Source organism: Chenopodium album, chromosome 26 (genome assembly GCF_948465745.1).
Source record: "Chenopodium album chromosome 26, dcCheAlbu1.1, whole genome shotgun sequence".
NCBI classification, from domain to species: Eukaryota; Viridiplantae; Streptophyta; class Magnoliopsida; order Caryophyllales; family Amaranthaceae; genus Chenopodium; species Chenopodium album.
Window position 1 is genome coordinate 15,160,744 of NC_137859.1, and position 23,534 is coordinate 15,184,277.

The 23,534-nt window shown below is 34.4% G+C and overlaps 1 protein-coding gene across 1 annotated transcript; it reads left to right on the forward strand.

Moving 5' to 3' along the window:
• The first annotated feature begins 1,367 nt into the window (after positions 1-1,367).
• On the forward strand, positions 1,368-22,444 carry LOC145617201 (THO complex subunit 1-like). The gene is made up of 21 exons (XM_081671889.1): positions 1,368-1,501; positions 1,783-1,940; positions 3,145-3,219; positions 3,738-3,831; positions 5,904-6,049; positions 6,155-6,226; positions 9,855-9,927; positions 9,998-10,063; positions 10,149-10,195; positions 11,842-11,913; positions 12,031-12,156; positions 12,247-12,312; positions 13,632-13,673; positions 14,367-14,483; positions 15,958-16,034; positions 17,251-17,317; positions 17,427-17,498; positions 17,645-17,695; positions 21,097-21,156; positions 21,244-21,393; positions 21,762-22,444. Exons 2-21 carry the CDS (start codon positions 1,791-1,793, stop codon positions 22,023-22,025), a joined length of 1,887 nt encoding a protein of 628 aa, XP_081528015.1. The 5' UTR covers positions 1,368-1,501; positions 1,783-1,790; the 3' UTR covers positions 22,026-22,444.
• Positions 22,445-23,534: the final 1,090 nt, after the last annotated feature.

The window sequence follows — 23,534 nt, forward strand, 5'->3', positions numbered from 1 at the left end:
AAGATACCAATACACCTCACTTTAAGTTTTAATCGGTTAAAGTTATGATCGTAATAATTACAGTAAATGTCATTTAACAATGATTACAGAGTAAATTAACATTATAAGTCATTATTTATTTTGTTAAAGTTACAAAAATAATGAAGTTATTTACTTGAATCGGTAAAAAATGCAGTGGACAAAATGGACCAAGTAACCTCAAAAACCAAGGGTTTGTTCACATACGATTATTTTCAATTCAGTACAGTTCAGCTCTAATAAGTTCAATTCAGTTTAGCTCCTAATTTCCTTCTCTCATAAAATATTCATTTCAGTTCAGCTTAGTTCAGCTCTAATAAGTTCAGTTCAGTTCACATATCTTAATGCTTTCGGAATCAACGGACATAGTGTGTCCTAAGTCGGTAGCAAGATCAGAAGGCTCTAAGAACTCTGGATAAAGATTGAAATCTTGAACTAATCAAAACTCTCGTTCAATTTAGTTCAGCTCAATTCAGTCAATGAGAATAGACCCTAAGTTAAGTGGAGAAATAAGGTCCAAGGATTAATAACAGTAGATGTTGAGTGATTGACTGTGTGAAATTGTCAATCAAGTTCATTCCCAATTCAAATTTCTACCAAGCTAGTCTTCAGTTCAAATGAGTAAAAACTTGGGCAATTATTGCTGAACCTTAAGAGTCACCAAACTAACTAAACTATCTCAATGGCATTAATACCGCAATCTCTTGAATAACTTTCTGGTTATTGTATTTGACCAACCTTTGTGTTAGCTTCTAGTTTTTTTTTTTTAGAACTACTCGTATGATGTTTTGGATTTCACTTTCATGAACTTTTTTAAATGAACCAATACCCTTGTAAACTTATATCAATATCATGGACATCGGTTTTCTCTTACTGTCCGAAATATAACCGATTCACCAACCCACACTTGAGCCTGATTTCTCATATATCAATTTCAGTTTCAAGTTGCTTTTGCACTATATTGGACAAATGCTTGCTTCCATAGTTCCTTGTGCTTCATATAGGAAAGAATGTAAAATCAAAACCTCTCATAATCATACTTATGAAGGTTAGGTTTTAAAAAAAAAATACTTATGAAGGTTAGAATAATTAAAGCAATCCTAAATTGATTATACTGACAAGTGAGCAATTAAATTAACGATAAAAGCCATGTTGTGAAATTGATCAATAATAACAAATTAGCAATAAAATAAATACATTGATTATTCATAAACTACTCATACAACATTAATGGGGCTATAAAGGTAATTAAACATTTTCAGGGTTAAAAATGTCCTAACACTATTAGTATTTTCCCACTTTTTATAAGGTAGGGATACATTGTAAGATACTCTAGTATATAAAACCGACCAGTTTTCTTCGGATACTGAATCCGCGCCACTGAGCATACTCCGAGTTTTCCATTGTAGCGGGTTTCTTCTCTTCCATTTGAAAAGCGTTGAATTTTCGAAGATTTCTCTCCTCCACTGAAGCACCTTCCGAGGCAAGATGTTCTTACTTTTATTTTAATTTCATGATATATGATTTCGTTTTACACTATCATTAATTTAATTGTCAGTACATTGAAGTTAGGGTTCTTTTATGGTGGATTAATCAACTATTGGTTTTAATTACTCAACTGATGAAATATTATAACGAGCAATTTTGCTGATTGAATTTTGCTATATGCAATTTATGTGTATATTCTTAAGCAAGAACAATTTCATGTGATATTTCAAGCTTTATTTGATGATTTAGTTAAATTTGGATGCTAATGTGTTGCAGGGTTTTTGATGTCTGGACGAAACTATGAGAATGAACCCTTTCTCCTTGGGACCAGGGGGGATGGGCGTGCTCAGGAGATTTTTAGGAAAGCCTTGTTAAATCCCGAGTCGCCTGACAAATTTGCCCTTCAAACTGTTCAGGAAGCAATTAAACCCCAGGTGATTCTTCTCCATAATATTTGATTGCAATTCTTGTTAATGGTAGTGGTATCATATCTGTTATATTTGCTCTTTTAATCATTGGATTTGATAGAAATACTTTTTGAGCGTGTGTCTTTCTGTGTACTAGTAATTATTAGTTGTGTCGTCGTTGAAGGTATTCATATTTTCTCCATTGTGTATTGATTATTAGCTTTCTTATTATATTATTTGATGAAAAGTTCATATTGTTATTGCCTCTATGTGCTTGCAATGATTTTTTTTTTTTTAATCCATTCACCCAAGTTAAAATTTCATTTCACGCTGTTTGTTCTTGAATAGCTTTGGGTATGTTGTATATTTAAAATTTATACTCCTTCAAGTTACGTTGATTGAATTAATAGTCACTTATGCTACTTAAGTTGAGTTTATAAGTAGATCTCCTATTATGCCGCCACACATATGAAGTGATTGGGAGAGGATGGAATTTGGGAAATCACCCAGCTATGTATAAAGAATTTCTTTGTAAAGTCTATTCATACACTTATTTTGAGGTATTGGGACAATGTTTTTGGGTAAAAAGAATATTTGCAAATTGTTAAGGAGATCATCTTATAAGGATACAAGAGCAATATATTAATTACCTCTTTTACAGTATATTTGTATTTTGTAATACTTCCTCCGTTTTTTTTTGCTGCTCCTTTTTCATTTTTACACTATTCATACATACTACTTTAACTATGTTATGGATTTAAAAGTAAGAAGAAATATTGTCATAGGTTTATTATATTCATCTCAACTTGTACTTTATAATATCAATATATTAATTTTTTTATTATACTTATCGATATTTTAAGATATTATGGTTGAGGTTATGCATTGCTAAGGGTGAATTTGGGAAGGCTGTAACTAAAAAGAAATAAAAAAACTGAGGAAGTGTATACCAACTTATTGCTAATACAAACATTTGGAATGGGGAACTAGTTGACGATAGAATCTTTAAAATTGGGGATGTAATCTGTCTTTGTTCAATTATTATTGCATCAACCAATTTGCTCTGGTTCTTGTTTGCCAATGTTTAGGCTCGACTCAATTCAGTGTTATGATGCTGTCTTTCTGATATATCATTGTTTGTTAAATAGCATTGCTTAGTAAATTTCATGTGCCTTTGTCTTCTTTACGTTATGTCTGTTGGCTGATTTCAGTTGAATTTGTGTTTTTTCAGAGGCAAACAAAGTTAGTTCTGGATGAAAATCAGCTGCTAGAAAACATTCTACGGACATTACTCCAAGAGTTGGTGGTATGGATGCATTCTAATTTTCATTTAAACCATGTTAGCTCCTTTTTTGTGGCTCTTATGACTGAAAATTCTACACTTTATCCTCAATTTTTAATCAATTTACATTAGTGTTTTATTAAATAGTTGCAAAGCTAACTAGCAAACAACTAGGCCATAAATCATAGATGAAATAATTGTTCGTATTGATGGATTATGTCTCTGAAACTATTATTTAAGCGTCAACATAGTTGTGAAATGATCCTTTATTCTTTCCCAGATACTTTGTGAACTGTTCGTATTCTGGTATTTCATATTCCATGGGTGGATAGTTTATTTTTGTTCCAAAAGGAATACAGAACTATCTTTGATGAAATTCATTAACGCTGTTTGTAATTTTATTTATTTTGTGAATATTACTTGCATTGATGTCTCTTTTTTTCTTCTTGTTCTTGTTCTTTTTTTTTTTTAAATAAAAAAAAATTTATTCTTTTGAGAAAAGTGTTATAGAAGTTTGACTTGTATCTGGTGTCCTGATGCAGTCTTGTGCAGTACAGTCCGGAGAGCCAACCATGCATTATGGCGGTTCCATTGCTGACGGAGATCTTGCACAGGGTCAAATTCCTCGCCTTCTTGGTATGACCTTACTTTTCTAGAGATTATGGTTTCAGATACTTGCATTTTTTGTTGGAATACTGTTCATGGCTGGAAATCGCCTAAGTATTCTACACTAAAGTTTGTAAATTTGTTAATTGTTGATGGACATCTGCTTTTTGACTTTGTTATCTCCGACATGTTTGCAACATTAAGGTATTGTGCTGCATTTTAGTCAACACATAGTTCAAGAAATGTGGTACTTATTTGGTAACATTTTGTGGTGGAGCAAATGCAACCCAAATTGACTTTTTGTAGGCTAGAAGAATGGTTAAGGGTCGTCTTGATTGTAAGGTGATACCAAGGGAAAGTGTACTGACACAACATAAACTTATAGTCATTGATATTCGCATTAAAATTGATGTAAGAAGTAATAGATTTCAAAGTGATCAAAGGATTAGAGGGCGAGCTTTAAAAGGAACCAATGTTACGGCTGTGATAGATAAATTTTTAAGATGTTAATTGGCATAGGAGCATCGGAACACAACTTGGATAGAAATGAAGGCTTGCATTTGTAGAGTTTCAAAGGAGGTTCTTTGGCAATCAAGTGAGAAATCACCAAGGATAGATGGAGGTGACACTTTGAGGTGAAGAAACTTTTGGAAAATGTGAGGAAGCGAAACTTAAGGCAAGAGAAGTAGTTTGAGAGGCTTGAGCTAATGTGTATAATGATGTTTATGAAAGTTCGAAGGATGGTGAGAAAGGGATCTCTAATAGAGTTAAGAGAAGGCATGGCCAAGGACCTTTGTATGGTGAATTGTGTGAAGGACAAAAATATAGAAATTATTGTTCAAGCCGGCGAGACTAAGGATAAATGGAGGTAACACTTTGATTGAGTTTTTAATGAAAGCCCTAGTGGGTGCTATAGGAGACCATTCAACTCTTTTGAGGATCAAAGATGACTTGGTTTGAGGGAGTAAAAAAGGACATGCTAATAGACTCATAGAAGTGAATGGAGGAGAATCTTCTTTGTGGATGATCACATGAAATAGACTCTCGGTTCATGTAATTGACATCATCTCTTAGGAAAAAGGCTATGGTTTTGTTGTTGTAGTTGTAGTCCCCTTTGCATGTGAATAAACAATTATTAATTAATCTCTCCAAGCCAATTATTTTTAAGGCTTTTGGAAAGTGTTGCCCTTTGTTACATGGACTCGGTACGTGTGTCAGACACGGACATGTGTCCGAGTGTCCGATTTGTCACTTTCCAAAATTTTAGGACACGGGGACTCTGTCCTATATTTGGACACGGGTGCTGGGACACGACACTTTTACTTTTTTGCAAAAAAAAAAATATACATCACAAAATATTTAAGTACTCGTAAATTTTAAAAATTAAATTTTTATATCATATTCTTCTAATAAAAATTGTATGATTACTATTTTTAATTATAATTATTCTAGTACTTTCTCTAAAATGAATTGTTTACTACTGTAAATATTAGGTTACGTATCACATAAAGAGTAATTTTGGTTAAAGTTAGTAGTCAAAAGGTCAATAGCAAAACAAGTGGTATTGTAAATGACATCTGTCCTATACCCATTACCCTACCCCCACCTTTCTGACAGCCCTACTCAAACGGCACCCATTTTCTCTTCTTGCTTTCTCTCTCTCCTCCTCCTCTTTCCTTTTTACTCTTTCAATGGAGTCGAAGAAAATTTCGCACACTGCCGAATTTGACGCGAATTTCGTGTCCGTATCCGTGTCTTGTCGTGTCGACACGGAAGCTCTTGGATTTCAGCCGAGTCCGGTGAACATAGGTGTTGCCTGTGAATTTTATGACGATGGAGTGGACTATCAACACTTTTTAATCCTTATAAGAGGAATGCTAATCAATTTAAGCGCTTTTGTCTACTTTTATAGGGAAGGGATCATGTAAATTGAGTTAACTGTAGAAAGAAATAGGAAATTAACTTATGAGATAAGATGGAACATTGAGTTTTTTACCTAATGATTTCCTCAATTTTTTTTTTTTTTTTTACTTAATGATTTGTTTTCGCCTTGACTTTGCCTGTTTCTCATAAGTCAATATTTGTGTGTTTTTTCACAACAGACATTGTATTGTATCTTTGTGAGAAGGAACATGTGGAGGGTGGCATGATATTTCAGCTGTTGGAAGATTTGACTGAAATGTCAACCATGAAGAATTGCAAAGATATTTTTGCTTACATAGAGAGCAAGCAAGATTTGCTTGGAAAGGTATGTCTTATGGTGCACATTTGTAATTATGTTATGGGCTTTTTTCTTATCACTTTGCATTGCTGCTTAATTTTGTTTTGATGTATGTCGTGGTTTAATGAGCAGCAAGAACTGTTTGCTCGTGGCAAACTTGTGATGCTGAGGACATGTAATCAACTGCTTCGTCGTTTGTCAAAGGTTCGAATATCTGACTTATGCAGTATTGCATCATTCTTAAATTTGTCCCAACTCATATGCTTTGTATATGGTCATTGATTTTGTAGTATGAGATCGTTAAGGGGAAAAAGGGCTCTAGTTGTTTTCTATTATGTGTGATTGTTGATTTATCTGTGACCTTAACTACTGCAAAGATGCAAACTGACTAAATATATGTTCTTCTCGATGCTTCTGTTGTTCTTTGCCAGCATTGATTTGTTCTTCTCCATGCCTCTGTCACTCTTTGCCAGTATTGATTTGTTCTTGTTCCACTATAGCATACTTGCCCCTGCAATTATTGCTGAACCATTCAAGAACAGCTTTCTGAACAAAACTGTGAGTTGGATGGTCATTTAGGATAAACGTTGCCCCAAATTCAGCAGGTTGCCACTTGCCAGGCATATGATACACAGATTTGGATAGCATAATTTGTCCCAAAGGTCCAGGTTCCTGAGTTGTCTGGTTTCCAGTAGCCTGATTTTATTTTCTGTATTTTGTATTGCAAGGATTCACATGACACAATTCTTAAGTTTATAAGACTAACTGGCAGGCATTATTGTGCAAATTTGACAGTAAAAAGGTAAGGACATGGTGACTTTGTGAGTTTGTTAGCCATATAATAATATAGTACTCTTGTTGCAGTCAAGGGAAGTACAATAATTTGCTTGATATGAAGGATATATCTTAGTTATTAATAGCGCGTCTCAGGGTGAGCACAATGAGTCACCAGTCCTATCACTTTACACAATGATGCAGTGAGAACAGTGAGTTGCACTTGAAGAGCATGAGATACAACTACGATGTCCACTCCCTTATTCTCTTATCTAGTTATATGTCTAATCCTTCTGTTTCATCTTCTTTGAATTCGATTCTTCTTTAAAAACACTCCCCTTTAAAAACGAAATATAATAAAGCAATTCTTGCAATTAAAAAATTGAGGCCAAAATGACCTATATGGTTTATTTCACAAAGTGTGCCTTATGTGTGTGTTATGCTCTCCTAGCCAAACCAGTTGCACAACAAATTCCTTGTGCATTTAAATAACTAAGTGATGGTTTGTTTTGTAATAGGCTTATGATCATGCTTCTTGGGACTTTTTAGATGTCAATTCTATAATCGGTACTTATGTGTGTGTGTGTGTGTGTGTATATATATATATATATTGTGTATACAACTTTTTTTTAGTGTTAGACTATGGCAGCCAGCAAGTTTCTTTTCAAGCTCTTGTTGATTGTGCCAAGGTGATCCACTTTCTCCATTTCGTTTCATGTTGTGACTTGTGACGACATCTGAGAGTAGATTGGTGGCAAAAGTCATTGAGGATGGACTTTATGGTGTATTCTTCAGAAACAATGCTTCTCAACATCTATCTTCCACATCTCATCTTTTGCTGATCCCAGACTTCCTGGTTGACAAGGTTCCAAATTGAAGTTTTATAGCTGATGTCTATGGTTGTGGGGCGGAGAATTCTATTTTTCTCATCCTGTTTGGGTTTTCTTCTTATTGTTCTTTGAACTTTGAATTGCGTTTCTTCTTGGGACCCTATAGCCGAGAATTTCAAAAAAGACTTACCGCGTGGAAACTAAAGCTTTTGTTTGGAAGTGTTAGGTTAACATTGATAAGAACTTATGAAGCACCCTTTCTAACATGCCTATGTACTTAATTTTCATGTTCACTACCACGGACGTTGTGGGCCTTGTGGCTTCTTAAGTGTAAAAAAATGATTTAGTTTTCCTATGGGCTTTTATTATTCTGATAGGAGTATTCATTGGATAAAACGAGAATATGTAATCTAGTGTATGACGAATGAAGCCTTTTAGTGCGTAAGGTGAAGTGGCTTTGGAGATCTGAGAACGAAGGTAATGCATTGTGGAAGAACATCATCAAGTTTAAAAACATTGGTGGAGCAAGAAGATGTCTTCTTCTCATGGAGTTCACATATGGATAAGCATTTTTGGAGGGCTGCATGTTTTTGGTTCCTTGGTCAATGGCAAGAGAAAGAGTGGTGCAAGGGGTCTTTTTTGGCATGGCATTTGGCGGGATTAACCTGAAAAATTCAATTTCCAGCAGTATTCTGATTTGGTTTGTGCCCGTGTTTGAGGATACTATTTCAAAAGGTTTTGTACAACATGGTAGTCAGTAGCATGGGAATGTTTCTTTTTGGAGACTTTTTAATAATTGGATTGAAAATGTGCTTGTTTTTTCTTAAAAATCGCCGAGGAGATTAAGTTAGAGGAGAATAACAAAATGGTTTGGCAGCAATGCAGCATGACAAGAGGCTCTTTTCTGTGTTTGTAATTACCTTTATAGGATTTGGATGCTGGTGTTCCCTGCCAATGATGTTTGGAAGATTGAAGATACTCCTAAAGCTTAATTTTTTTTTTTCCTTAGGCATTGTTAAATAGAGGATTTTCCTCATTAAGAGCTATTTTAGTTTCACTTAATGACAAGAGTGTTAATTACTGTTTGCTCTTTTATGTCTGGGTTGCTTTTAATTGGTGCTTATCATTATCCTTGTTTGGGATGAGTTGGGTCCAGCCTTCTTCAGTGAAAGATGTTTTTGTATGATGAAAAAAGGTTGGTTTGATGAAGAGTGGAAGATGGTTTTGTTGGGAATCTAGTGACGACTTGAAAGCAAGAAACCCACTAAACTATTGAGGGGTAGAGGTTCCTTATATCAAGATTTTAAGCTTGCTTGCTCTTTCTTCTTTCTCATCTTTGATACGAAGTATTAAAGCTTTTGTACATCCTTCAAAAAAGAATAAATGGCTCTTGTATAGCATTCTTATCAATAGTGTTCTGAATGATGCTGACTTATCTTGATTTTGTATAATATCAAATTCTTCATGATAGCTGGGGCATGAGTTTATCTGATCCTAGCCCTTATTTTGCACGTGATTTTCTTTACTGTTGTTTCTTGTTCCCCCCCCCCCCCCCCCCCCTCTTATTTATTTAAATCTGAACAATAGATACTTTTTTTTTCCCTACTTTGACTTTTCTTACTGACCTTAAACTCTGTTTTATTTTCAATTGCTGTTGAATCTGACTTTATTAAAAAATACGTGTTTGCGGATCTTTAGCTTCATCATTATCAGACTCTGACTCTTGGACCCATACCCAAGTCCAACACCCACACCAGAGTCCAAGCATCCTAGTCGTGAGTTATACCCCATGGTGTCTTCCACTTAAGAAGGAACTGGGCATCTTTCACTTGCAACTGTCTTTAAAAGATTGTTAAATGTCAAGCTGCTTTTTCTCATGATATTTTTAGATTCATAATAAGCTTTAATAACCTTGATATTAAGTATACAAAACCTCTGTAAGATACAAATTAAAGAGTTCCTGGAGGCTTCAGCACCACATAAAATTATACTTTAATTAGATTCTGTAAAGTTGGACACTGCTGAAAAATCCCTTACTTCTCTTGTGGATGTTTTTGAAGATTGGCTGGTGACTTTTCCCTTATTTGACATGCAGTGGTACTTGAAAACATGTTTATGTCTAAATGGATTGAACTTGAACTTTGAAGTAGCTATTTTTATCACAGATGAGAAGTGACTTCTTACAATTGATTGTGATGTTTAAACTATTGGAGTATGAATCATTGCAGGCAAATGATGTTGTATTTTGTGGACGGATTCTTATGTTTCTGGCACATTTTTTCCCGCTGTCTGAGCGCTCAGGTTTGTGCTTGTCTGTTCTGTTGGTCTTGACACCGTGGATTTTAACTAACGTTCTTTTTGATGTATACAGCTGTGAATATTAAGGGAGTCTTCAATACATCCAATGAAACAAAGTATGAGAAAGAAGCTCCAAATGGTATTCCCATACTCAGAAGCACTAAACCTTTATGTTCTAAGTACACAGAAGCTGATGGATTTTTTCCCCTTTCATTTATATTTAGGCATTTCTATTGATTTCAACTTCTACAAGACGTTCTGGAGTTTGCAGGTGAATACTGAATAGTATATGATTTATAGCTTTCTTGAGCAATAATACATTTTCTTTGTTGGCTGAGACATTCTTTGCCCACCTTGTGAATATAATTTTTTATTGGTATATAGGTCTTTTTTGAGTCATGTAGCTGAACTAATATCAGAAAACTTATATCAAAGATGCAGCTAAAAGTTGTGAGGCAAGTCTAACTCAGGGAGATGAGGACACATTGTTAGCACTACTCTGGTGCATTAAATAAAATTGCCTGCTAACCAAAATAAAGTATAAGTTGCCTGAATTGCTGAAAAAAACACGTACTAGAACCGAAAAAAAAAACCCCGAAGTCTGAACCCCCTAAATTGCTAAAAAAAACGTACTAGAACTGAAAGTGAAGACTGGCATCATCATGAAACTTTAGTATGCCAATGAGATAATTTAATTGGAAAATATTTACTTGAAGTTGAATTATAAGGTTGACATGATTGGTGATGTTTTTGTAGGCGATTATTTTCAATTCAGGAGGTAGCTACGAGTATCTGATTTTTTATAGCCCTCTTTGTCTTTCTTCCTTATTTGAGCTATGGAAATATTAATGTGGTTATAATTTTATAATGTTTAGATTGGGGAGGTTTATTTACTGTTCCTGAAGTTTTCATTGATATTCAATAACTATGTGTACGAAGCCTGTAAATTTAACAAATAACCTATCATCAATGCATTGGTTGGCAATGACTGAAAAACTGGAGTTGAAGATTAGAAAATATGATGTCAGACATGAACTATGACATGGACTATCTTGTCCATGGCCTTAATACTAGGACTTGATGCCTTATTAGCATTTTACCTTCAATCCTTTTGTACAAAGACATCTTGTCTTCAGTTTTGTGCTTTCTTTTTGTCTCTAATATTGAGTATTATTTAAATCTAAGTCAGAGACTTGCAAGACACTCCACCCTGTACTATCGAAGCAGATTGCTGAATGGATACTGATTCTGGGAACTTCGCTATGAATGCTGAGATATTGTATATCAGGATGGATTAAGCGAATTTCTTTTTGAAAGAAAAATGTAAACACATTTAATTACATTTGGAGTAGTCTTGAGATACGACTTTTGAGTTTTGACTCAATAAGGACGAGTTTATTAATGTGAATGTTCATCGAGGTGTACATTTGTCCAAATTTTGTTGTAATATCAGCCAAGCCATCTGTTATTTGGGTTTCAGATTTCAAACAACAGAATCTAATTTTTATTCATTAAGTTAACAAATTCAATCACCTTTATACCTAACTAAACCTTTTGTACAACCAACTTGTTCTCTTTGAAAACACATGCCACTTTTCGTTGTCAAAGGGATGACATGGAATGTCCCAAACACATCCTACTTCCCGTAAATGGACTAGCTTCTTTACCTGCATTTGTTTGCCATGCGGGAACCCTTATATATTTGATGCCACCTCAGGCACTGTTCACCTGCATGCTGCTGCTTAAAACGATACAATATGATGGATTAGATGTTAAGCCAGTACAAGTTTAAGAATGTTCACAATTTAATTTAAGAACTGTACAATTTACATTACTCTGAATATTTGATTTGATAAATTTTTTGAGTACATCTGTCTTCTTTGTTTATAAGCTTGTCTTTTTTACCATGCTTTTCAGGAGTACTTCTGTAATCCTCCATCCTTGACCGTTAATCCTACGAAGTGGCACAGATTTACATCAAGCTTATCGGTAGAACATGCATATTCAAATTTATTTTGTTTTGAAGTTTATATTAATGTTTTTTTACAAAATTTCAATTAATGTTGGGGTGTCATTTGTGCATCTCTTTTGACTGTTCTTTATTAGGTTGTTCTAAATACCTTTGAGGCTCAACCCTTAAGTGATGAGGAGGGAAATGCTAATAATCTCGAAGAAGAGGGGGCAGCTGTTAATATTAAATATCTGACCAGTAGTAAACTGATGGGTTTGGAGGTAAATTTCTTCACCAATTTTCAAATTATATGTACTAGAGGTTTACATCTTTTGCTGTGATTAAACTAATTGAATGTTTCTTTTCTGCAGCTGAAAGATCCTAGTTTCCGGCGTCATGTTCTTGTACAATGCTTGATATTGTTTGACTATGTGAAGGTAGGTACTTACTCTTGGCACTGCATGAAGTATAAGCTGTGTAGATATCTCATGTAGTTTACATAATGTTTGGAGCCTTCAACACCCCCCCCCCCCAATTTCTGTTCTTCGGAGAGAAGATGGGGTGGTAGGAGGGAGAGGAGAAGGTTTGCAACTTCGCATAGTTTGTACAATTCTAAAGGACTCGAGATAAGTCAATGCTCATTTTGATTGATTGCTGATGATGTACTGGGTATGGACTTACGAAATGTTCATGTTGCTGAAAGATTGGTCTATTGCTAGTTTCAGCATATATCTATTTCCCATCTCACCTTCTTATATAAGCATTCATCTTTCTGCACTTCACCAATAGGCAATCTTTTATTTATTTGCATCTCTAATTTAAATACCCTTTTGTACATAATACATATCTTTATGTGGATCATCATTTAATAACTTGACTATTTGTATCCCTTTTTAGTCATCTTTTCAGTTAATTCTTCATGTGTTAGAATAAGCTTTGAATGTTAATGGGCACTGTTTGGATCTTCATGTTGATAGAATATAATGATATATGGTTTTAGATTGTAGGAAACAATCTCTAGGCCACTAGGTGCACTTTGAGGTTGGTTTTTTGTACCTTTCCCCTTTCTCAAAGTGTCTAAAATCTAAGGTGGTGTTTGGTTCATCAAGTTGGCATGGATTGGTATGGAATCTCATACTAGAGTGGTATGGATTCTAAAACCCATACAAGTCCAAAGTTGTTTGGTTTTATCGTTGGAATGAATTCTATCCTTCATTAATAGAATGGATTGTGAACCTTAGGGGAAGGGGTGGGTATGGGATTCCATGGGTATTTGGGGGGGGGGGGGGGGGGTTAGAACCCCTTGGGTATGAGATTCCATTACTAATAACCTCAACCAAACAAAAAAACTAGATGGAATGGATTCTAACTCCATTCCAAATGATCCAACCAAACAACTCATAAGTTGGTTGGATCACCCTTGATAGTTGGGCACTGGTAGGCATGTTTCATATTTAATTAATATATTACATTTTATACCTTCTATATTAGGTGAGAACTATTGTATCTTTCAAAACATAGATGGTTTGTAGACATAGAGTGTGTTGTGGGAAGCTTTGGCTCAAACTCCATATTTGCATCTACATTTTCAGTACCATTTTGATTTTCATGCAATGTTTTGGTCATCTTGATAATCTTTCTTCTGGGTACAAAAGCATGGGCAATAGATGAAGATTGTGATTCATATGTGGATTTCAGTGCATTGGTTTAGTACTTCCTGACAACTTTCATTTTGCTTTCTCTTACTTTTTTGCAGCCCCCTGGAAAGAGTGACAAAGATTTACCATCAGAAGCAATGGTTAATATCTATTGATACTTGATAGTGTTTGTAGTCTTTCCTTCTCTTCTATAGTTCTTATCATTGATAACTGCAAATGTTGTTGTCATACGAGGATTGTTGATGAGAAATGGAATCATACTTCCTTCGTTGTTTTTTACTGCAACACTTTGACTGCTGCACTATTCACATACTACTTTAGATGACTTATACTTAAAAGAAAAACATAATCATGTGAAATCTTATAAAAAATATGTACAATTTTAAAAATTTACTTTTTTGAAGAAATTATGTATTGGTAATCATGAAAGTCAAACTTTGGTGAAGTAAAAGAAACAGAAGAATTATTTCAGAAATTACTATGGCTGTTTGGGTTGCTTCAGTACATGAAATAGAATGGGAAGTGGAAATAGGGTCTATTATTATCTATTATTTGATATTTGATTAGTAGTTCTATTTTGGCTGTGTACATTTTCAATGCACAATTTTGATCCTTTATATTGTGAATTGTCAATGCACAATTTTGACCCTTTATATTGTGAATTGTCAACTTGTAATTGTTATAAAAAGTTGATATATTTATGTCATAAAAGGTTTCCACTTCCCAGTTTGATGCTATCTTTGCAATATTTATGCTGCCATTTTATGTAAAATTAGCACTATGTTGCTTCTTAATTGATGTTAATGATTTTATGAATTTTGTGCTGGTTGTAGAAAGAAGAAATAAAGACTTATGACGAGCGTGTAAAGAATCTTCTCGAAGTGACGCCTCCTAGAGGGAAAGAGTTTCTCTGTAGCATTGAGCATATTCTAGAACGTGAAAAAAATTGGGTAAGCATACCATAGCCCCTCTGGAAAATCTTTACTTAGCTTGTATTTTTTACTTTTTATTTTAATGAATCGGGTGAGGCACCTGTAAGAGGCTTAATATTTGCTAGGTGATGGGATTGTGATAGGTCAGGGAAGAATTAAGAAAACATGGAGGAGGGTGATTACATTTATATAAGTCTCTTAAGGATTGAGGAAAAATATGGTGTTGGTTATGGCAAAGTGGAGGGATAAAATCTAACACCTAGGATATGTGCTTTTTTTTTTTTTTTTAATTTATCTATTTCTAGTTTATTTTATTTTATTTTTTATTTTTTATTTTTTTTTTAATTTTCTATTTTATTATGACCAAAACTCGTTTTGTGCATCTCGATTTATTTTTTTATCTCAAGGTTTTTCATTTTTTTTTTTCTTACTTTCATGATTAACTGTCTTTTATTCCCCGAAGTCCTCCTTTTAATTACTATTGCAAATTTTATATCCATTTTTTTGGGTTTCCATTTTACACTTTTAGTTTGCTCAATATGGCTTCTCTTGTTTTCTTCTACTTCCATTTTATTACTTGTCTTTCTTTGTTGCAAATTTTGCGGATAGTTCCTTGTGACAATTCATGTTAGTCTTGCCCCTAATCATTAAAGGACTAAGACATTGTTAATCATAAAATCATTGAATCTCTTCTTGTTAATTGAAGAGCTTTTTTTTATATTTTACTTTTGAGTTTGCAGCCTCACATAGGAATGGCAAATGGCTTAAATTCGGGTCGGATGGGGTTTAATCTGAATCCAATCCTTTTAATAATTGGACTGTGGACATGGGCCCGAATCCGGATCCGAATCTGATTGATCCAAGTCCAAATCCGACTCACATTTTAAGGGTCCAAATCCAGTTGGTTTGTTTGAACATCCGGATTGATCTGAGTGCAATTTTAATTAGAATAATGTGTGATATACTTATAATCGCATGTATTGCCTATAATAATTATTTCTACATTATATTGGTGTAAAAGATTCTATAAAACCTAGGATTCAAAATCTGAACATAACTTATTTAAATTATAATATAAATTTGCTACTAACAAACAAGAAATTTGTGTCAAAAAAAACAAACAAGAAATCGTCCCAAGATATAAATTGCTACTACCTTATCCTCATAAAGCAACAAAGTATCTTTTAAAATGTCTTTCAATACGTATTTGAACTCGGCCGGACTTCGTGCAAGGTCCTATTCGGATTCGGATCTATTTTGTCAGATTCGGATTTTGGACTATTTTTAAACGAATTCGAGTCGTTTTTTTTCTTCGGGTTGGGTCAGGTTCGAATTGAACTCGGATTAGATTGTCATCCCTAGCCTCACAGCCAAACTGCCCTTCCCACGTTCAGCCACATTTGGAGGGGCAAACGTTCAGGGGTCAAAATGTATGTCACCTATGTGATAATCTTTAAAAAAAGGAGTTTGTTCATATCTAATTTTTTTCTAGGTTTGGTGGAAGCGTGATGGTTGCCCGCCATTTGAAAAACAACCGACGGAGAAGAAGGTAGATGGTACAAAAAAACGGTAAGAAATTATTTTGAATGTCATAAATTATAAATGTTCCATCCTAGAGCATGGATCATTGGCTAAATTTTTGTTACAATCAACCAAATTGTGGTCATCTTGATAGATTTTCAGTATCCGTGAAGATATTATGTGCATTTGTTTTCTTGTGACAAGGAAGGGGAAGCACTTGTTAATAAAAACTGCTCTGATTTAGGTCTTTCTGTTGCAGTTTTCAGTTTTGGCTATAAATACATTGTTTACAATAGTACATCCTGTGTTTTTTACATGACCCACTAGATTTAGGCACACATAAGGGTGGAAAAGAATGCAAAAGACAATTTTACCCCAGTCCACTAGCTCTGCAAACTAACCCTTTACCCCCTTCCCCACTACCAACATTAATACCAAAACCACCTACACTGCCAGGTCCGCCATTACAGCCACCTACGCCTTCATCCAGACAATTGAAAAATAGCGCATTCCTTCATTGTCCGCCAAAGTTGAGAAACAAGAGGAGAAAGACAAGACCCACCCTCCTTCAATCACCTTCACACACGAGCAATTTTCTACAAAATCGAGATCTTGGAGGTCGAGTTTGGTTATAATGGTTTAAGATCTGGAACCTTCGACCAAATTCGACCACCATGACTTTGTTTTTTGGTAACTATGTACACTATAACGGTAGCGATGGCGGAGACGGCAACAGGAATTCAAGCCAAGGGTAGAGGACTGCATGAAAGGAGGAGGGTGGATGCTAGTAGCGGTGTAGAGAGATAAAGGTGGCGGTTGATGTTGAGGTGGTTTTTCGTAGGTGTGATGGAGCTGGTGAAGGTGCTGCTATGGAATCGAGGAAGTACTTTATTTATTTATATATTATGTCTCCCTCACCTCTCATGGTCCGCACTTTTATTTTGTGTATTTCTCCCCTCTCACATATCTTGCTTTTGACTAAACAACCCATTATCTCTTATAATTTTTATTTTCACAACAAACCTAATGTACACAATGTTTTACTACATTTAACTCATCCTCCTAAAACTTTTTGTTGGTCAAATGACTCAAACCAATGCACTTAAATAAAAACAGTAATTTTATTTATTGAGAAAGTTACTGTATCTTTCAGAAATTAGATCAAGTTACTGTTGGCTTTTCTGATGGATTTTTGCTTATTCTTGAATCTGAGTAGTTAATTTTGGCTGTACTTTAAAATGATTGAAATAATCTGTCCCTGCAGTCGACCAAGGTGGAGATTAGGGAACAAAGAACTTTCTCAGCTGTGGAAATGGGCTGATCAGAATCCGGTCTGTTTGTTACCCATAAATCTATCATAATGTTGCAGAATGTTTTATATTGCTGGTTTATTCTTTTTGTCTGGTTTTTGCTATAATTGAATCTGCATCTTCTTTACAGAATGCTCTCACTGATCCAGAGCGAGTTAAGACTCCCGCTGTCACAGATTACTGGAAACCAATGGCTGATGATGTAAGCTCTCTCTCTCTCTCGCTCTATATACTACCTCCGAAGTTGCAACTAAAAAGAATCGGAGATAGTATATATTTCTATGTATTTAAAGGTATTATGAATATTACTTCTGTCGCATAAGTGATAATATTGATCTGTGATAACAGATGGATCCGTCTGCTGGTATAGAAGCTGAGTACCATCACAAAAACAATAAGGTAGCTTACACTTCCTGTGTGATGAGCTAGTTGAAATTAAATACTGCATGTTTAGTTTGTGTTGACCGAGAGATTATGAACATAAGTCACAATTTATAGAGTTATGGGTTTATTAACTCTTAATTGATATCATTAGACTAATGAGAGTGCCTTTAGTTTCTGCATTGTCGATTGACTTGTCTCTTTAAATTATATATGTAATCCATATATCTAATTTTCAATCTTATTTTCAGAGTTCCGACAAACCTGCCTGCTATTAACAGTACAAATAAATATATAGTTGACTTCATTTTACTGACTTATGAAAATGCCAGCTAATCAGTATATTTTAGTCAAGTGTTGCCAGCAAATCCCTGAATATACTCAAATGGTCACCCTCATATGTGATTTGCAAATTGCCCTCTTTGAAATGTTGACCAACTTAGGATATACTTACTCCATTTCTTTTTAGTTGACACTTTTAACTTTGGGAATTATTCACATAAGTTACTTTTACTTCTGTTTGTGATTTATTCTTAAGAAAAAACAAAGTCATGTGGGGTGTTATTAGATTCGTCTAAAAATGTCTATTTTCCAAACTTTTGTTTATATGCGTTGGAAAATGTGTAAATGAAATGTGTCAACTAAAATGACATGGAGGAAGTTTGCACAATGTGCCCATCCTGTTCCTAGAAAATACAAGATGGAACGTGAAACGAGGTCCATTTGCTTAGTGATGCATGAGCATCATTTTTATATTAGATGAGAATGTCTTAATATCAATTTGGTGGTAATGACTAGGTTATTCAGCTACCTGGTTATACCTCAATTATGGTGCATTTTGGTTGACATTAAGTTATTAAAAAAAAAAATATCGGATTGAGATTGCATTTGGAGGTTCTTGTTTTAAATTTTTTTGTATAGTGGTTGAACACTGAGATTAGGCAACGTTGCAGAGTCATATCTTTCCATATACAAATCATTGAAAGTGAAATTATTTGGAGATGAAAGTAGACATCAAGAGTTTTCATGTGAGTAGTCATACATGCAACATGGATAATAATAAGGAAAACTAACTCTATTTTGGTACCTAAAATTAGCCAAAGTCCAATTCAGAGATTTCTGTTTCTTATAGCCAAAAATAATGTTTCATTACATGAACTTGGGCACGCGCACACACACACACACCCCCTCCGTTCTTTATAAGTTGACGTGTTTCATTTTGGTGCTCATATCAAGGAAGGAAGAAAGAAAGATATATGCAGAATACCCTTCACCTTGCTCCCTCACACTACCCCACTTGGCTGTATCTTTCGTCCTGCAACCTAGACCAAAATAGACCTTCATGCATCTGATTATCCATTTCCTTTTATCTCCTCTTAAGTTCAAGCACACTGTTAAGTCCCACAAATGGTTAGTAAAAATATCAAAATTAGTAAAAAAAAACTATAATTCATTTCATTTCATATTAGCATATAGAAACTTATCCAAACTTCAAATTTAGAAGAACACAAAAGTTTTAAAAAAAGAAATTTCCATTCAACAAATCAAGGTTTTTTAACTTATAACTTCCATATTCCTCAAATTTAGAAATTGTTTGATGAAAAGAGAAAGAGAATATAGAAAGAGAAACCCATTTTCAAAGGAGAGAGGGGAGCTCCGGCCTCCGAGCACTTGTTCTAGCAACTCCTTTGAGTTTCTTTTCTCTAAATTTGCCATATTTTAATTGTTAATATGGAAATTATAACTTTGTTTTTGGTCACTGATATTTGGCTTCACTAAATTTCAAGGTTGGTCGCTTCATTTAAAGAGTGGCGAAGGTGGAGATTGAGATGGACATGTGGAAGAAATTGAGAGTTTTTTTTTTTCAACTGAATTTGTAGTCAAGCTTGGGAGATGAAGTCATATAAAGTTCATATATTGTTGATGATGTTGGAGAATTTTGAAGATATAAAAAATAATTGATGTTATTCATATTGATTTTGGATTTGGGAAATCAAAGATGACGGTAGATGATTTAGGTAGGTGGGTGGGTGGGTGGGTGGGAGTGTGTCTGTATAGAGGAGAGGGGATATGGAGGAGTTAGAGGGAGTAATGGAGGAGAGAGAGTGTGGGTCTATATGGGGAGGGGAGAGGTGGATATTGAGGGTAAATTTTACATTTATCAATATAATTTTTACCCAAAATAGAAACTTATCAACTAAAAAAAATTCACAAAAGGTATATGTGTAAACTAAAAAAAAAGAATGGAGGTAGTATAAAAAGCTACACACCAATTTTGTAATGCTGTATAACTCTGTTTGGTTACAAGTTCTTACATTATAACAATTTTGGAAAACTCGATAAGAATTAATCCCATCTTAGGAAAACATCCCTGAACAATAGGTTTCCAATATTGTCACATGGGTGAACTTATGATGGTTGAAATGGATATTCTGTTGATTCACCTTTACCACAAACCCTAGAAAACTAAAAAAGCTTTCTTCACATGGTGTAGTTTGATGGTGGGGGTAAGGCTGATAGGCTTGTAAAAGAAGAGAGAGAAGGGGTTAGGGGGGGGGGGGGGGGGGGTAGGTAGAGATTTTAACTTATTGAAGACAAATAGAGCACCTATGTGACAGCATAAAATACTTGGGATAAGTTTGAGGGTTTGTCTAACTTTAGATTATTTTTCTTTTGTGCACTAAACTTGGGTTTATTAATGTGTTTTAACAATTTTGTGACCTCAAACTCCCACAAAAAAAAAAAAAAATATAAAATAAAATAAAATAAAATAAAAAATAAAAAAAATAAAATAAAACTAATAAAAAACTTTGGTTCACAAATTATGACATATTATTGATTTTTTTTCCAAAAAATCAATAATTCACACTTGTGAATGGTTTACAGCCTTGGCCATGATAGGACGCATGATATAATCGTGATAATGCCATGGCGTTTTTGATAGCTTGTAATCTAATCATAGCCAATTATACATAATCTGACAGTTATTAAAATAGTATTAGGGTTCTAGTTCATGTAGCTTCTTGATTGGGGCTTGCTTTAGTTGTAATTATCTTTTGATGACTTTGACTGTTATTCCTCTTGTAGACCTTGGGCTTTGAGTAGAATCCTTTTGTTTTTCTTTACTTATATATTATCCTCAGGGGAAATAATTGTCTCTTGACTTCATTAATCCTTGCTTTGTGCTGTCTTCTTTATTTACCTCCATGAAGCAAACAAAATATAACCCTAAAATGTCATGTGGTGAATAAATTGGACCTATTATGTACCTTATAGTTTATCCATGGGGTAATTTTATCAGTTGTGGTTCATTAGTAAAGGGTTGTTTAGCATGGATCACTTCCCTAAAAGTATTGTAACAAAGTGTCGTAATGTTACTTTATTAAGTTGGCATACTGATTATTCATTTGTTTATGTAGGTTTATTGTTGGAAAGGTCTCCGTTTTTCTGCACGACAGGACTTGGAAGGCTTTTCTAGGGTATGGTTTATAGCCTTTTATATATGTATTTAGACATCAAAACTATCTTTGTAAAAGAAAAATGAACCCAATATGTTTCATTTGTAGTTCACTGAATTTGGCATTGAAGGGGTTGTGCCCTTGGAACTCATGCCTTCTGAAGTAAGGTCCAAGTATCAGGCAAAGCCAAATGACAAGTCTAAACGTGTGAAGAAGGATGAAACTAAGGGTTCTGTACCTCCATCTGAAGAAAATCAGGTATTTTGACTTGCATTATTTTTAATATGCTTGGGAGTTCAGTATGTGTGTAATTGTAGTACTTCATATGTTGGTTGAAATGGGGAATACATATTTTGTGGAAATTATTTATGGAACAATTTATGTCCCGATGTCACATTGAAGTAAAGATATTATGGTTTGTTTTATACGTAGTATGTATAATACTTGGAATAAGACTGATAACGCACCCGCCTGTGCAATTCAACTTTTACAACAATTGCCATGAACATATGACATTTCCTGAATTCCTGTAATATTTTATATCCAGATGAGTTCTGAGTTGTGACTTTCTGGTATTCCTTATATACTTATTTAATCTTTTTTTAAATGTTTCCAAAATTATTTAGACTATAAACTCTGTAAGTGAGATGGATGGCGAAGGTGGCCAAAATGATCTTGATGCCCCAGCAGCTGCAATGGACTTGGATTCAACACCTATTACTGGAAATAATTCTCAAGCTGGCACCCCGACACCAGATGACTTTCAAAAGCAAAGTTCTGAATCCCCAGATGCACAAGAAGCTGGAGAACTTGATGCTGAAGCTGATCCTGAGCCGGGGTTAATTGATGGAGAGACAGATGCTGATGTTGATCTAGACGCAGTAGGTTAATTTTGCATATCTAGATGCTAGATCCTCGGAGACGTTTTCAAATTGTTAAGACTTTGAAGGTGGTGGAACTGCTGAACTGAAACTGTAGTGACTGTTCTCACATCCAAAATTTGAGAAGCTAGAAGCCTAGAATGACTTATTACATCCATTATTCAGAAAACGTCAGCAAGCTGAACGAAGCAAGGAATTTAATTTATTTAACATTTTCTTTTTCGGCTTTGCTTCCCTTATGAGTTTAAATTAACTAGTTTCTCTACAGTGTATATTATTGCTTTGAGATACCATTGTAATACTAAACAAGGGGGTAAAGAAAAGCTTATTAGTATACCTTGAAATATGTAATCCCAATTTCTATGATTGTATGCGTAATTTCTTTTAGGGTTTTTCTATATAGTAACCCTGTTTATTTCACTTTTCTACATTGTGCCCCAACATATATGACTTTCTACCCTGTAACCTCAATATACTTTTTGTTTCCATATGGTAACCTTGCCGTTATCCTGCCGTTAAAAAATTTTGTTAGTGGGGCCCACTCTCCATTTAGTAATATTTCTTTTATCGAATTGCTATTCCGTCAAAAGTTTCGGGGGCTATTTTGGTCCCTAAGGATCCAAATTGAGTTCAGATTTGACCAAAAAAATAACATAAATGTCTCGTTTTGTGTGTTAAAATGTCAATACGTAAATCGAGACATTCCTTTATAAGCAAAACGAGGCATTTACGTTATTTTTTTGCCAAATCTGAGTTCAATTTGGACCCCTAAGGGCCAAAATAGCCCCCGAAACCTTTGACGGAAAAGCAATTCGATAAAAAAATATTAATAAATGGAGAGTGGGCCCCACTAACGGAATTTTTTAACGGCAGGATAACGGCAAGGTTACCGTATGGAAACAAAAAGTATATTGGGGTTACAGTGTAGAAAGTCATATATGTTGGGGCACAACGAAGAAAAGTGAAAAAAACAGGGTTAATGTATAGAAAAACCCTTTCTTTTATTATTAGTGAAATTGATGGTCCTTTTGGTTTAAACTCTATTTTACTCCCTTATTTTCATTCGATGTGACGAGGAGACTCCCTTGCTTTTAACATCTATTAATGTCATAGTCATACTATGTGACATCCTACTTTGAATACTCCCGTAGATAGTTTATTAAGTGGCTAAATACACACTTCAACTTATAATCAGTCTAATCTTGTCTTTTACTTGCTCCCTTTTGTTTTGTTTTGTTTTGTTTTGTTTTGTTTTGTTTTTTTTTTTTACTTTTTCATTTAAAGTATTTTCCTTTGTTTTTTGCATTTTAGTTAGAATTTTTGAACTTTATTACCCTTGTTTTTTAAATTAAATACTCGAATTGTCTTCACTTTTCTATATGAAATTGTACCATTTGTATTCTCATGGGTTTTCAAGATTCATTATTACTTTCTCTTGCCTCTCTCTTCTGTAACCTTACTTTTCTTTTAACCTTCTTCACCCCACATATGTATATATATGTGAGTTTCCGCTAAGTT